This window comes from Camelus ferus, chromosome 33, assembly GCF_009834535.1.
Source record: "Camelus ferus isolate YT-003-E chromosome 33, BCGSAC_Cfer_1.0, whole genome shotgun sequence".
Classification (NCBI taxonomy): domain Eukaryota; kingdom Metazoa; phylum Chordata; class Mammalia; order Artiodactyla; family Camelidae; genus Camelus; species Camelus ferus.
Window position 1 is genome coordinate 19,736,495 of NC_045728.1, and position 16,491 is coordinate 19,752,985.

The 16,491-nt window shown below is 41.6% G+C and overlaps 1 protein-coding gene across 2 annotated transcripts in view; it reads left to right on the forward strand.

Annotated features, from left to right (window-relative positions):
• Positions 1-13,975, forward strand: part of SLC35F2 (solute carrier family 35 member F2) — a 51,964-nt gene extending 37,989 nt beyond the window's left edge. Inside the window, exons 3-8 of one of the 2 annotated variants that reach the window (XM_032472335.1) lie at positions 2,032-2,159; positions 5,830-5,989; positions 6,990-7,149; positions 7,693-7,745; positions 8,970-9,124; positions 12,725-13,975. In XM_032472335.1, coding sequence (XP_032328226.1) covers positions 2,032-2,159; positions 5,830-5,989; positions 6,990-7,149; positions 7,693-7,745; positions 8,970-9,124; positions 12,725-12,910 — 842 coding nt within the window. In that variant the 3' untranslated portion in view covers positions 12,911-13,975. The remainder of the gene's footprint in view (positions 1-2,031; positions 2,160-5,829; positions 5,990-6,989; positions 7,150-7,692; positions 7,746-8,969; positions 9,125-12,724) is intronic. The other variant, XM_032472336.1, reaches the window with a different exon arrangement.
• Positions 13,976-16,491: the final 2,516 nt, after the last annotated feature.

Genomic DNA, 16,491 nt, shown 5'->3' on the forward strand with positions numbered 1-16,491 from the left:
AATTTTCTCCCATTCCGTAGGTTGTCATTTTGTTTTATTTATGGTTTCCTTTGCTGTGCAGAAGCTTGTAAGTTTAATTGGGTCCCGTTTCTTTATTCTTGCTTTTATTTCTATTGTTTGGGTAGACTGCCCTTGGAGAGCATTGCTGAGAAGTATGTAAGATAATGTTTTGCCTATGTTTTCTTCTAGGAGGTTTATTGTATCTTGTCTTATGTTTAAGTCTTTGATCCATTTTGAGTTTATTTTTGTGTATGGTGTAAGGGAGTGTTCTAGCTTCATTGCTTTACATGCTGCTGTCCAGTTTTCCCAACACCATTTTCTGAAGAGACTATCTTTATTCCACTGTATATTCTTGCCTCCTTTGTCGAAGATTTGTTGATGAAAAGTTTGTGGGTTCATTTCTGGGCTCTCTGTTCTGTTCCATTGGTCCATATGTCTGTTTTTGTAGCAATACCATGCTGTTTTGATGACTGTAGCTCTATAGTATTGTCTAAAGTCTGGGAGAATTATTCCTCCAGCCTCTTTCTTTTTCTTCAGTGATGCTTTGACAATTCTAGGTCTTTTGTGGTTCCATATAAATTTTATTATGATTTGTTCTAGTTCTGTGAAATATGTCCTGGGTAATTGGATAGGGATTGCATTAAATCTGTAGATTGCCTTGGGCAGTGTGACCATTTTAACAATATTGATTCTTCCAATCCAGGAGCATGGGATATCTTTCCATTTTTTACAGTCTTCTTTAATTTCTTTAATCAGTGTTTTATAGTTTTCCGTGTATAAGTCTTTCACCTCCTTGGTTAGGTTTATTCCTAGGTATTTTATTACTTTGGGTGCTATTTTAAAGGGGATTGTTTCTTTCTTTTTCTGTTGATTGATCGTTAGTGTAAAGAAATGCAACTGATTTTTGAACATTAATCTTGTAACCTGCTACCTTGCTGAATTCTTCAATTAGCTCTAGTAGTTTTTGTGTGGACCTTTGAGGGTTTTCTGTATATAGTAACATGTCATCAGCATATAGTGACACTTTTACCTCTCCTTTTCCAGTTTGGATCCCTTTTATTTCTCTCTCTTGCCTGATTGCTGTGGCTAGAACTTCCAAGACTCTGTTGAATAAGAGTGGTGATAGTGGGCAGCCTTGTCTTGTCCCAGATTTTAGTGGAAAGCTTTTGAGTTTTTCACCGTTGAGTACTACGCTGGCTGTAGGTTTGTGATATATGGCTTTTATGATGATGAGATATGTTCCCTCTATACCCACTTTGGTGAGAGTTTTTATCATAAATGGGTGTTGAATTTTATTAAATGTTTTTTCTGCATCTATTGAGACGATCATGTGGTTTTTGTCCTTTCTCTTTTTGATGTGGAGATTTAATGATAACTATTTAGCTATAGTTCTTACTACTTTTATTTCCTTGCAAGTTAGCTTACCCACAAAGCCTTATATGTGCCAACTCTATATCTCCTTGTGATGCTAGAGTCTCCAAAGAAATGAATCACAGTTAACTTGAATAATAGAATTTAGGGGATAAAAACTGTTTCTTCAATGGTTCCACCAAGTCTTTTTTCCAAATTTCTCACTTAATTTTCTCATGAAAGCACACTCCCCTTTTCCAAAGGAATGATTACATGCAGAGTTTTCTTTGAAGAAGCCCATGGATGCAGGGAGGTTAAAAAACCAATGAAGTTATAAGAAAACATTTCCTTCCCAAGGGCAATCTGGATGTTATATTTCTGTTGCAAGGGGAAAGGGAATTTAACCACTTTTCTCTTACTTCCTTGTCTCTTTGGCATTTTCATTGACCACTTGGTCTATGATGACACCTTAGCTTGGGCCACATACTCGAAAAAATAAAATGTGAGTCTGCTGGGCTGTTGCAGGAGTTTGGGTTATGAATGAATTATGAGTAATGGAAACTAGGAGGGGGCCACATTCAAAATACATAGTAAATCCGTCCTTTGAGTCTTGATCTCTAAATTAATATGCGTGTTACCATTTTCAAGTCACATGTACTGACCCAGATTTCTTTCAACCAGGGAGTGATAACCTTTTATATATCTTGAAAAAGAAGTGGTGGAAGTACATTCTGCTTGGACTAGCAGACGTGGAAGCGAATTACCTGATTGTCAGAGCGTACCAGTACACAACTCTCACCAGCGTCCAGGTAAGGAGTCCTCCAACCGGTTTGGATTTTACAGCTTAAAGAGAAGAATCTGAACTCACATGTGTTCACCTGGTTGTATTAAGAACCTGTTCACTTGGAGAAGACCTAAACACAGCTGGGTACTATCTGGCTTCCAGTGGAGCACATGCGCTACTGAGTAAGGCTTCCTGGAATTAGTGAAAATGTGCACAAGTTAATCAGCTTCCAAACTGCTAATGCTACAGCAGCATAGGACAGTTGCTACCAAAATAAACATAAATATTTAGTTGGCAACGGATGCTGTGATGCTGACAAGACTTCTGTTTTACGTGGTGCTAAAACATGGCATACAAAGCAGATGTACCATTGTGCTGCAGAAAAGTTGGAGGTTTGTTTGCTGAGGGGGAGGTAATTAGGTTTCTTCATTGGTTTCCGCTTGGCAGAGGTACTAGGGATTGAACCCGGGACCTCGTGGGTGCTGAGCATGCGCTCTACCACTTGAGCTATCCCCTTCCCCCCAGAAAAGTTGGAGGTTTGCAAGTAAAGCAGATATTCCAGACAAAGGAGCACTTGGAAGGAATCTGTTCTAAGGACAGAGGCTAGAGATGGTAGCCAAAGGTAAAAACTTACATCCACATTTCTTTTTTAGGTTTATTCTCACTGGATTGAAGGGAAAAATGTTCCCACATAGCAGTACTTCTCAACTTGGTGAAGTTGGGGAAGACTGATTAAGCCGTTTTAATGTTAGCAAACTATGGGACGTATCGTAACACTGACTCACCATTGCTAGCAACAAAAATGTGTTATAAATGGAGGCAAAAGTAAGATTCCAGTGCCTGGTTTAGACGTCACAGTGTAATGAATTAATGACTTATGATGCATCACGTTTTTTTATATAAAACAGAGATAGTCTTATCTTCAAATTTTAGGAGCATGGAAAACTTGGAGTGAGATTAGATTTATTTTAAAGAGAAGGATTAATGAAAACTCAGGATTTTTCCCATGTGAATATGCATTAAGTGCTATGATTATCAGAATGCCTTTTATTAAATATTTTCTTTTCTGTAACATTATGCTAAGCACCGTCCTCAGCAAATGTCTTGGCTTTTGACTGGCGTCAGTGAAAAAGCCAAGAAAGGACACATTTGTAAGACAGACATCATAGGAGGCACATGAAAAATCCAGAATTTCATAAAAATTAAAACCAGGAGTTACCTATAGGGTGAAGTTCAGCACAGATAGTATTAACTGTACTTCTGGCGATGAAAAAGAAGGGTATAAGGCTATAGAAAGTGGCATTTGTCTAGTCACACCTGTCCTCATAATCTCACACACAATTTAATTCCTTGATTACAATTTCCAGAAACTTTGATCTCTGACTAATGATAATGACATTAAAAGTTTTGAATTGGTACAAGGTCTAAACACAGCTAAACAAACCCCTTACCATCGGGTTTTTGTGAGTAAAGTTCATGCCTTATACTGAAAACAATTTTAGTCTCTTAGAAAAAAACCCGAAGCATTTGGTTGTCAAAAATGATGTACTCACGGTCTCGGCCAGCCCTGTTATAAAAGGGCGTCTAACAACTAAAACTCACGCCAGCAGCGGAGAGTGCCTGTCGCCGGAATTCTTCAAGCCGATTCCTCTCTCCTTGAGTAAATCCGAAAGGGTGAAAGTTTAGATTGGATGGTCTTTGAGCCTCCTTCCTTCAAGGAGTCTCGAATTGCAAACAGGAATGTAGTAGTTCACGGTGTGGCCATTGACATCGCATGGCCTTGGTTTCTGCTCATGTCTCTTCCCACTTCACTGCCCCGTCCACAAGTTCCCTACTCGCAGCCAGCTTCTCTCTCCTATGTTGCTCTAGTCTTTCTAGAATGCGTCCATCCCTTTTTGAAGTGGGCCCCCTGCTCCATCCCCATCCATTCTCTAGGGCCCAATTCAATTTCACTTTCCCCTCCATCCTCCACCATATCTCTGATAAAGTCTGGCTCTCTTTTATACCCATGCCTCCCCTCACTCCAGGGTCTGTCTTAGCACCTTGCTTGCTGTGATAGTACAATAGGTTTTAAAGATCAAATCAAACAGGGAGGCTCTTGGAACTAAAAGGCTCATCCAGAAGGCATCTGTCACCAAGAATACATTTTGGAAAAGTTCAATGTAGATAAATGACTGAATGTGGTAAATTCCAGATGAGAAGGCATGGGATTTCAGAGTGGGAAGGAGCTTGTGAGCTCATCTGGTCTGATCTCTTAATTTCACACTTTGACTTAGAGGGTGACTGACTGGAGATCGCACAGCCGGTCAGTGGCAGGGCTGGGGGGCTGAGGCCTCTGGAGCGGTCACCGTGATGTCAGTGCCTCCGTCACACGGCCACTCATTGCCCACCAGAAATGGTTAAAAGCGGAGCAGATTTGATTTTGATTTTAAGACACAGTTTGAGGATAGGGGGGCTGCAATGATCATTTTTAGAGGGACCTTTTCTCCCCTTTTTTTGTTCAAGGAATGTCATTTAGACTTTGTCACTTTGTTAAGGCTGGATTCTGTTGGTGTCTTCCAGGACACACTATTATCATTTGCATCTTTTGATGGTTTGTTATTCAGGCAAGCTTGATAAAGCACTTAAGAGATTAGAGCTCTTCAGCTGGAATAAATGGCATAAGGCAAGGTGCCCATTCCTACATGTGACATTGCTGTGAAAGGCAATCAGCAAACAACGGTGGATCAAACAGGCTGCTGGAGATTCAGGGGCCTCTCTTGTCCAAAACTAAACAGATACAGAGTGAATCTGGGGCAAGGGTGAAAAAAAAAATAACAGAACAGGATGAGCCAGAAAAAAGCATCTTCAGGAACATTATTAGTAAAAGGAATAGGCTTTTCCTTGAATGCACTGTACAAAATTTGTGACTTTAAGAATCGAGTGAATGAAATCTCTTTTTCCTTTATGCTTCAAAGATTTTAGATTTGCTATAATTTTGGCACTCTTAATCCCCTTGCCTTTCAGGCTGGCAATATCAGGGGGGTAGCAAGTGTTTTCTGGACCCAGGATCAACAGGTGATGGAGGAGTATATGATGAAGATGAGCAAATGTATTTTCTGTGAGCAATTATCTGCCTTACATGGTGGGGTTGGCACCTCGTCAGGGAGATGGTGTCTGTCCGCTCGCTCCTAATAACCTGTCCTTCTTTGTAGCTCCTAGCCCAGTTGCAGTTAAATATCTGGTTGTGTGATTCTTCTGTGTCTGTCCAGCCTTCTGTATACTTCTGAGGGCAAGGCTTGTGTCTCTGTTGTCTCATAGTGTCTGTCACATGCCACGTGCTTAAATATTTGTTGACTGAGTGAATGGGTGCATGCCTACTGGACTTAAACACAGGTGGGAGTGTGGAGGTAAGCTGCACAGGCTGTCGGGTGGAATTCCTGGGGTCACTAACTGGCTCCCTCCCTTTCAGCTGTGTGATTTGGGGCAACGCGTTTAGCCTCTCTGTGCCTTTTCCTCATGTGTGAGATGGAGACTGTAGTTCCAATCTCATGGAATTGTTGTGAGGATTAAATAAATTAATCCAGGCAGAGTATTAGCACAGGGCTGGCAATAAAATAAATGCTTAATACACACTGACTCCTGTTATCACTGAATTACCCATCTTTTTAGCTAACAAGAGATGTTTTAAGCTGTTTATTTCTCCTTCCATGCAGCTTTTGGATTGCTTTGGGATTCCTGTGCTGATGGCTCTCTCGTGGTTTATTCTTTATGCAAGATACAGAGTGATCCATTTCATCGCTGTGGCTGTCTGTCTGCTGGGCGTAGGAACCATGGTTGGTGCAGACATGCTAGCAGGGCGGGAGGACAGTGCAGGTAAGACGGGGTTACCTGTGTCCGGTTCAGTCGCAGAGAAAGCTATGCTCGTGTCTTCGCTTGGTTATTTTGCAAAGAGATAGCAAAAGGCAGAAAACATGTCCCGATTAACCATCTTTAAAATTTTTATTGTTCGATTTGCTTGCTTCTGGTCCTGTAACCACCTCCACAAAGCAGTCATTATGTTGCTATCTGCCCGCTGTCCTTGCCGCTTTTTTGGTCACACTAAATAGTTTGTGTCATGAGAGATAGGTTTCCTTATATATTTGCAATAATATTCTTTTGACTCCTTCTTTTAGTTGCTGGAAAAGCTACCGCAGATTCTCGATTTTTTGTTTTTATCAAGGAGACTTTGCGAGGGGAGGGTACAGCTCAGGTGGTAGAGCGCATGCTTAGCATGCACAAGGTCCTGGGTTCAATCCCCAGTGCCTCCTCTAAAAATAAATAAATAAACCTAATTGCCCCCCCAAAAGTAAAAAAAATTTTTTTAATTAAATTAAAAAAAAAGGAGACTTTGTGGCCACTAAATGACTGATCTCTCTTTGAGTCACTCTGTAGATGAGAACATTCTGATATTCTTTATGTCAAAGTTCAGACAATTGATAGCATAAAATCTAAATAAGGCCTGTGAATTCAGTCAAGTGACTTCAGTGTCTCCTTGGATTAAGAAAATTACCTTGCTCTCCTAGCTTACTTTCCTATGGTTTCAATGAATTCCCATCAATAAGTCCCATTATTTTCTCATGTCGTAGAATCATTGTCTGAGGCCTTGCATTACGGTGCATACCACCATCTTCCAGTCTGTTCGTCTCCTGAGGAATCAAAAGAAAAATCACAGCTGTGTTGTGCCAGAAAGTGAGAGAAGCAAGAGTCTTTAAAAATCAGGGTTTCTCCTTCTGTAAAATCTTACTTAAATGAACGTGAGCCAGTCAGCTCCTGGAAGCCAGCTGGAGAGTGTCCCCCAGTGACGGTGTGTCCCTTTTTGTGGCTTGTCCCCCAGCAGGTAGTGATGTGCTGATCGGCGACATCCTGGTCCTCCTCGGGGCCTCCCTCTACGCCGTGTCTAATGTGTGTGAAGAATACATCGTGAAGAAGCTGAGCAGACAGGAGTTTTTAGGAATGGTGGGCTTGTTCGGAACAATAATCAGTGGCATACAGCTGTAAGAGTCCAAACTTTTCCTTAAACACAAGCGAATACATCATCGAGGATTAATTTCCAACTACTAATATCGCTTATTTGGCCCAAACCTGATGTGGTGAAATCAGTTAACTTGCCAAATACCTATTAGAAGGTCGTTGAAACGTCAGTGACGCCTCATTTTCTGACACGTGTGGGACGCCGAAGGCTCCTGCTTATGTCGGGGTAGGCTTTACATGACCAGTGAAGACTTTCTTTTTCAATTATTCCTGGAAAATATTAACTTCCTATTCAAAGGGGACACATAGGATCAAGTTTTCCTCCTGTAGCTGACCACGACTGAAGGGTGTTTCTGAGGGCGTCAAACGTGTTTATTAAGGACTCCTTTGGTTTTATTCTTTGTCATTTTAACTAAAGATAGTTACTTTCATACTCTAAGAAAAAATCCAGAAGTCAACATAATTCATCACCGACTGAAGTACTTAGAGCTCGAAGCAACTTAATTGCTTATAAGATAATGAAAATCAGCGTAAAGATCTCTCTGTGCCTCTTGTTTCCATCACAGATTGATTGTGGAATATAAAGATATTGGCAGCATTCCCTGGGACTGGAAAATCGGTATGTACATGCATAATAATTCTTTTCTTAGTCTTTCTCTGACATACATCAAGAGATAGATACTTCATTTTAATAATACGATTTAGGTATTTTTGTAAAATCACAGAGGAATTCAGTACACAGAGGGCACGGTGGTTTACATTGAGTTTCCTCTGCGAACTTGTAAATGAACCCCCATAAAAGTTAATCCTTAATCTTCACCTTCAGGGATGGCCTTTCTCTACTAGGAATTCTGAGCAAGACTGGCCTTTGGTCACGTTAGCTTTCAACTAGGCCTGTATCTCGTGGCCTCAGATTTCATGAGGAGTTCGTCTGCTTGGCGGAATTTGTGAAGTATTAACCTGGACAATCCGATGGTGTGTAGTTAGCACCGCCTTCCTCTGCTGCTCTCATCTGCTCGTCCTGGGCATCTGCACGGATAAGTAACACGGAGGAAAACAGTGCTAGGGCAGTTAGGAAGGATTTGAACCTTATTTAACGATGGGTGGAAAGAAGTTAAGAAGCACGTTAAGTGTCATTGAGTTCATTTACCAGGCTTGGATGATTTAATTCAAGTAAATGAATTAGATTGCGCGTGCGTGCGTGCGCGCGCGTGTGTGTGTGTGTGTGTGTGCTGAGTGAGCCTGGAGAAGTGGTTGCAAACCTTAGGTGCCAGCACCCGGATGACAAGCTCTGTCCTGAAGAGGACAGTTGTGTCGTGTTGTCTGGGAGCGCTGAATTTCATGAAATGAACCAAAGATATGGACCTAACAACTGCCTTTGATGCCCTAAAAATACTTCATGCTGAATCCAGTCACACAGATCACATCCAACCAACCAACTAGATAAAAGCAAACAAAGGATAACGAGTTGTTTTTGTTTTTGTTTTTTGATTCTGATTCTGCTTTCATTGGTCTTCTGTCATAGGCATCTCTCTGCCCTGGGCAGGTGGAGAGCATGGGGTCATGGGAGCTTTGACTTACACACAAGCCAGCTTTTATGGCCTTGACCATCTAACACTGTTGGATTTTTTAAGTTCTTCACCTACATCACATCTTATTATTATTACCTCCCCTCTCCAGAGCTTTGTAAATCTCATTTGCAATGCATACTGTTAACAAAGGGGCTTTGTGGATTATATGTTAAAGGATCAGGGACTTTTTTTTTATATGTCAACCAAGCCTTAAAAGCACCTTTGTCTTTTGATTTCTTCCGGTAACATTGGATATTCCATTTCCCCCGCAGCCCTGCTGTTTGTGGCATTTGCCGTCTGTATGTTTTGCCTGTACAGCTTCATGCCACTGGTGATTAAGGTCACTAGTGCCACTTCTGTCAACCTGGGCATCCTGACAGCTGACCTCTACAGTCTTTTCTTTGGCCTCTTTATGTTTGGCTATAAGGTAAGCAAACAGACGTTGCTCAATGAAGAACACTTGTTTGGTCTGAAAGATGTAACAGATTTAAGATTTTAGATCCCAAATTAAAACTTCATCTTGGCAAGAATTTCACTGGACACCCTCACTCCAGGCAGGTGACATCTCAGTGTTATGATATGAGTCTTTTTTCGAGAGGAGGGACAGGTAATTAGGTTTATTTATTTATTATTATTTTTAATGGAGATCCTGGGGATTGAACCCAGGACCTCATGCATGCTAGGCAGGCGCTCTACCACTGAGCTATACCCTCCCTACTATAAGAGTCTTGCTTTGAGGACTGCTGCCTTAGAAATCCATCTTTCCTTGGTACAGAGCTTGTTGACCTGCCTGCTACTACAGTCTTTTGAACAAATAGTTAGAATGTTGCCTTATTGCTTGACAATTTTCATTTTAGAAACTATATTTTTTTTTCCTTATACAATTTTGTATCTGGGGAGAAATTGCTTGGCACTGGTTGACACTATTCCCAGGAATTGGCCATGACCTCATAATGCCTAGATCGGTGTGTTCTCAGAAATTTCTGCTTAAGAAGCATAAACCATTTTTGCTTTGTAAGATTGCATATCACAGGAACCAGCTGTTACTTTTGCAAACTTGCTGGTTAAGGTATTCCCTGAACTAAGACCGAAGAAGTTTTTATAGCTTTTTGGTGGCATCATTAAAAAGTAACAAATGTCAAAGTGAATCAGAGCAGAGAAGTGATCCTGAGAGACCTAGATTTTTTTTCCCCATGAGAATACCTCTCGTTGTTCTGTGGTGCTGTTCTTGCATTTCATATCACCACCACTAGGGGGCAATGGCATCTTTATTCTGCAGTTCAAGGCCAGTTGATAGCTACCCACACCCAAAGGATGCTTGAGAGAGTTCTGCCGTGTAACATGTGGCTCTGCTCACCTGTGCTTTTTTTTTTTTTAAACTACACATATTGATTTAGCTTTAGTAGTTTAATTTTTACTTTTCCCTCATAAGTAAAATAATATCCAAGGATGAAGTAAGGCTAAAGGAATAAAAGCTTCAAAGTGAAAGTATACTTGTCATTACCTATTATAAGCTCCCTTAATGTAGATATTTGCTCTTTAACTGCTCTTAACTTTAATATGAAAAGGCCTTTTTGGGTGTCATTTTTTGGCCACATGACTTTATACCATTATTCTCAAAATTGGAACATGCAAACTGTAAATTCATCTGCAGTTCCTTTGCTTTGGGTCTGTCCCTGTAGGTCTAGCAGCTCACTCTTAACTCAGATCAGATTTTGTTGTTTTTGCCCAAAGGCTGTTTCAAAACTTGTAGAGTAAACAGGAGGTCTGCCATGATCCTCAGCGTAAATTACAGAGGTGGGAAACCATTCAGAGCATAAAGAAGATAGTTAGAACCTTAGAAGTAGTTTTTAAAGACAGAATCATCAGCCCAATATACCACCAATTAAAAAAAAATGTAGCATCTAAAATAACCTCGGCTCTGATATTTCAAAACAGGCAATTGAAAAAGAGGTTTAAACGTTTCTACATTCATTAGTGTTAGCCTCTGCCTTCTCCGGATTGATCTTGAGTAAATACTCACTGAGCAGAGTAGCCACATAGATCCAGACACAAAGGGTAGAATTTTAAAAGAAGAAAAAGATAAGAGCCTCTAATTCAGGAAACTTATGACCTCACTCCCTCAGAGTCTCTCGCTTCCAATAAATGTGCCTCCGTTTAATCACCTGTCTTCTTAAGAGGAACAAGATGCACTTTCTTATAAACATTTAAAACCATCTAACCAAACAGGACATGTTTTGAATAAGTTACTGAGGTCTTCCCACAGGTAACAGCGAACATTCTATAGGAGAGCATGATTGACGTTCCTGATTTTGAGTTTAAAAGTTTAGGGCACTCTAAATACCTTTCACTTCCCTTAGTCTTCTCTGAATCATTTTTCCTCCCAGCAAACATTTAGTCAATACCAGCCGTGTGTTGGGTGCTGTACTGAGACTGGACCTAAGAATGAGAGCCCGTAGAGGAAGTCAGTTTGGCTGCTGGCTCTGCTCGGCATTATCAGTGGCTTTGCACCATCACTGACTCCGGTGGAGGCCTTTGGCCTTGGGGAGGGCTGTGGCTCTTCCATTCCTTAAAAAGTTCTGAAGGTTTAAGGTTAAGAAGTAATCAAGCACCTATAAAACATTTAACACATTGACGCCAACAGTGACCCATAGACACCCACGGCTGGAGGTGACCTGTAGTCTACCTGATACTCATTTCAAAACCTATTAGTTTTTCCTTCTACTTTTGGGAGTATTTCATGCTTTTTCTCTCTCTTTAATCTTCTTTCTCTTCTCTTTCTTCAACTCCTTCCTTTTTTTTTTTTTCTGTCATCCCCCTTATTAAGAACTCTTTGTATCGGACATAGTATGAGGTCTACGTTAATTTTAAAATATTTATTGGCTTGAATAAAATAGCATGCCCCATTCTTAATTTTAAAATCAGATTAGCAGGATCATTCATAAATTGGATTTGCTTGTTCCCAGAAAAATCCTGAGCATTTAATTATGCATTAATTATGCTACACAGTTTTCCTAATTTTTTTACTGCACTGTTCTTGCTCAGTCTGGCTGTTTCTCTTTCTGTGTTTTATTTTTTGTGCTGTTGGAAACAAATATTTATTTTCTTAATACTTGAACTTTGGTATGGATCCTCAATTCACATACAATTAAATATACAGAGTACTTAATATTTACTTAAACTTTGGGATATGTCAGAATGTCATTTTCAGTTAAAAATGCACCATGAATTAGTGTTCTGTCTTCACTGCATTTTGCTCTGGGTGGTTGTTTTCCATCCTAAATAAGGGCAGGTTGGGGAGAGTCACCAGGAGTTCCCTGCGTCCTTGTGGTGTGTCTGTCAGAACGGGCTGTTGCTGTAATCGGTCCTTCTGGGAGCAGAGCAGGTAGGAGATGCCTCCCGCAGGGCTCCACTCCCTGGGGTCGTCCTACTGGACCTTCCACCAGTCACCTCTTTGGGCTTCAGACTCATCTGAAAAATATCTTTCCAGTTCTAAAAATCTAAATCTGCTCATTACATCATAAATTTTACTGTGTAACACTTGCCTATAGAGACAACTGATTACATTTTAACTGAATGAATTTTTTGGACTAGCAGCACATAAGAGGGGTTGTTGAGAAGTTGTCCCATCTGTGAACCCACATTTTATCATAGAGCCTGTGTTCCTGTGTTGTGAGCTGTGCTTAGGGTCCGACTCAGGGTCTCTCATGGTACCATGGTGACCCTTTTGTCTCTCCTCTAAGTAAAGGGGACCAGTTGCAAGGTGGGGTGTGGCTAGGTTATCACAGAGAAAGACAAAATCCATTTCCCAGAGTTCAAGAATCCGGCTGGCTGATGGGCTGGGGGATGTTGGCAGAGCCCACACCAGTGCACACCCATGGGATGGTTTTTGGTCATTAGCATCTCCTTGGGCAACTGTCAGAAAAAAAGATTCTGGGATGGGAACCCTCAAAGTCCAGCTGGCAGAAGGCAGCAGCAAAGATGTGTATGTGAGGGAGCCCTTCCATAGCCTGTTCTCCCCTCTTAGTTTTCAGGACTCTACATCCTGTCCTTCACCGTCATCATGGTGGGGTTCACTCTGTACTGCTCCACCCCGACGCGCACAGCAGAGCCAGCTGAGAGCAGCGTCCCACCCGTCACCAGCATTGGAATTGACAACCTGGGACTGAAGCTTGAGGAGAACCTCCAGGAGACCCACTCCGTGGTCTTGTAGCTGGAGAAGAAGGGACACACATACACCCGAGGCTTCCTGAGAAGCTGGGAGCTGCCACCCAGATAAAAGCAGAGCCGGCAGCCTGCTGAGGGGACACTTGGAAAATGATCAGACTCAAGAGTGAACCCCCTGTAGCATTGGATTGGATCCAGTGGTTAGATTTTTACAAAGATACAAAGGAATACAAAATCATGTTTCAAAAATAGAAATACCAAAATAGAGCAGAAGCTGTGGCCAGGATTATGTTTCTGTGTGTTTGAGGACCAACGCTTGTTAGCATCAAGGACACAAGGTGCGGGGCCCACACCGGGTCTCAGGTGCAGGTGGGAAAGCAGGATGGGGCAGCATACCCAGGCGTGAGCCAGCCTCAGGAAAGGGCCTGAAGCAGGCTGTCCAGGCTGGCTGGTGGTCAGCAGGAGGGGCAGCCCAGGGAGGTTTTAGAGTAGGTGTCCTCAGTTGGAGGCATCTGAGTTTTGTCCTGCTGAAAATTGTTCACAAGCCTCATGGCCTTTAGGCCACCAGATGAGGTCTGGTGACTGACTGTACATGTCGACAGCACTTGAGAAATTTTGAGATACGAGCGTGAGTACCACAGAAGCCGTAAGGTGGAGGACGGCGTACTAGGAACCTTCTCCCAATGGTTTCTATGCTACTTCTTCGCAAACAACGTGCCGTGAGATTTTTATGACACTACTTCAGTGCAGAGTGTTGATATGTAGCATCATTATGATATCAGCTACCAGTATGCACTTGACAAAAAACTCTATACGTAAACTTTTTTTTTTTTTGGTAAAAAATATAAAGAAATTGAGGGTAAGTTTTCAAATTATTAGAAGATTTTGATTTCATGGAAATATACTTACTGTGTGGTTTCCTTGACTGCCTACTTCCCCTTGTGGATTTTAAGTGACTTAATATATTCAAGATTGCTTCATATCCAACTTTTCGGAATCATGTCTTCTTACAGTGAAGCAGCTCTGTCTATTTGGGGCTGAGCCGGAATGGAGAGGAAATCAGAGTGGACTCCCAGATCATGTGCCAGAATAAACATTTAAAAATTTTGAATTGCCTTCATGGGTTTGTTTTTTTTTAAACTTTTCTTGAGTGAAATAAACTTTCCTTTCCTGCAGCCAATTAAAACTGATGTTTGGTTTTCTCTCCTTACCGTTAACAACTGTCAACGAGTAGGAAAAGGTTATGTTAACGTGTGTGGCTTTTTGGGAAAGACTTTCAGTTTGATTAATATACTGATTATTTCTTAAAAATATCTTGCTTAAGAATAAACCTATATATATGGGGATAGTGGTGAAGTAGAGCATCTCCGGTGACTGCACCCCACGTGTCTGTCGACGCTGAGCTCAAATGTCACGGGTCCCCACTCCTCTGGGTTCCCAGGGTCCTTCTTGTTCACAGCTCCTTTGTAGCAGTTACTGAACTGAAGTGCTTACCGTTTCCTTGGCCCTCCTCACCACGGGTTATCATCTTTCTAGTTCTCTGGGTATCTCACTCCTTGGGTATTATTAAATGAACTTTGTCTTTGGTCCCAGCCGAGAACATTTAATGGGGAGATTGAGCTCAAGTAAGGCCTTTCACGCGGATGCATGTAGCGGCAAGTAAGTCATCCCACCCCACTCTGCTCCTTCTCCCCATCACCCGTATTCCTGGTGTTTCCCCTCGCCTGCTCCCTTTGGAAAGGGGCAGAGGAGTTCCAGCCCAAACTGAAAGTCAGACTTCAGTATTCCAAAGAAGCAATGCTATGAATGACATTCAGCAACTATATAGTAGTTAGGACTGCAAGGCTGTGCATCCTGGTTTAAATAAGTTGTGAAGACTGGGAGCCTAGCCAGCCTGCATAAGACCACTTCCACAGAAGCTGTGTTTTCAGCTGGTGTACACACAGGCTTTTGCAACACAACACATCCTTATGCTGAGAACCGCCTATAAATTCTTTCTCAGCCTGTTAGAGCAATATTGATTTTTCAATATTTTTTGTAGACACGCCATTAAAAAAATCCTGCTGAATAATATAATAGAATAGCTAAATCATTCCCTAGTGTTTTATAGCTGTAACAAATCGCACAATTGGACTGTGGTTAACACGGGGAGAAGAGAGGGCTTTGCAGGTGCCAGTTTTACTACTTGCATTTTAAATCTAGGTTCTTCTGTGGACCAGCAATTAACATTTCTCACCTTTCTGATAACCGGTGTCTCAGAGAATTGACATGTAGTCTCGGTATTTCCAGCAGGTGGCGTTTTAATAATTATAAAAAAGACCTGTGACTTAAAAACAATAATCTTTCATTTTATAGCACCTCCATAATGTTCTGTTAAATCAAAGTGGTTTTTTTTTAATTGAAGTATAGTCAGTTTACAATGTTGTGTCAATTTCTGGTGTACAGCACAATGCTTCAGTCATGCATATATTCATTTTCATATTCTTTCTCACTGTGAGCTACTACAAGATCTTGAATATATTTCCCTGTGCTGTACAGTATAAACTGGTTTATCTATTCTATATGTACCTGTCAGAATCTGCAAATCTCGAGCTCCCAGTGTTTTGTTTTAAAAGAGGGTATGATGATAACTGTCCTCAGCAGGGATTGCTTTTGATTAACAGTTGGAATAATGCGGGTCTCAGAAAAGTTGAAACATCCTTTGTGGGTCACAGAGTTTGGTGACTAAAGTGAAAACAGAATCCAGGATTCCTTTTGGTTCCTGGAGCTTGAAGTCCCCACTGCCTCTTGAAACAGCGAGTCCTGAGGGGGGCCGTGGTTCTTGTGGAAGTGCTGAGTCAGCGGATGGGGATGCACCCCCAGCGAGAGGAACTGGGAAGATTTTCCTGTAAAAACCAGCTGGATGGTGCAGTTTTCTCTGTAGTTCTGGAGCCTCTGTGCATCTGGAGCATCTCTGTGAGGTCTTCTGTATGCCGAGCCACGAGTCTGTTCTGTCATTATTACGGTGATGTGCCATTTTCATCCCCATTTAATCACTTAGTCATCTGGACGTATCCTCAGTCCCCGAAAGATACCAATAAATCAGGGAAATTCAGTGGACAGCCACTTAGCTGATTAAAAGGCCAGAGATTTATGAGGAAATTTGGTAATGCTGAGCATGCAGTTCTCCAATAGTCTTTTCATAAAGAATGTTTTCAGATGTCTGGTGATACAGACGTGGTATGTCAAGAGTGAAATCCCTTCGGAAGAGCAAACTTTTACCTGTAGAATTTAATCTCCCAAAGTTTCTTGTCCCAGTGCTTTCTTTCATCCTGCACTTCATTCCTTTTATCTTTCTTTCTTTCTTTTTTCCCTTGTACTTTATTCCTTTATTCTTTAAATATTGTCCTCTTCTAGCAATCTGGAAGTGCAGCCACTTCTGGAGAAGGAAATTGGAAAGGGAAGAGAAATGAGATCAAGAAAAAAACATAGGCCATTTGAGCAATTATTGGCTCCAACTGACCATAACGAGCATTCAGGTGGTGCCATATAGTCATCACTCCATCAGCCACTCACAGCCTGCCCAGCGGGGAGGCCAGCTCGTAGACACCAGGTGAGATGGGGAGCACTTGAAGAGTTAGCAGCTGG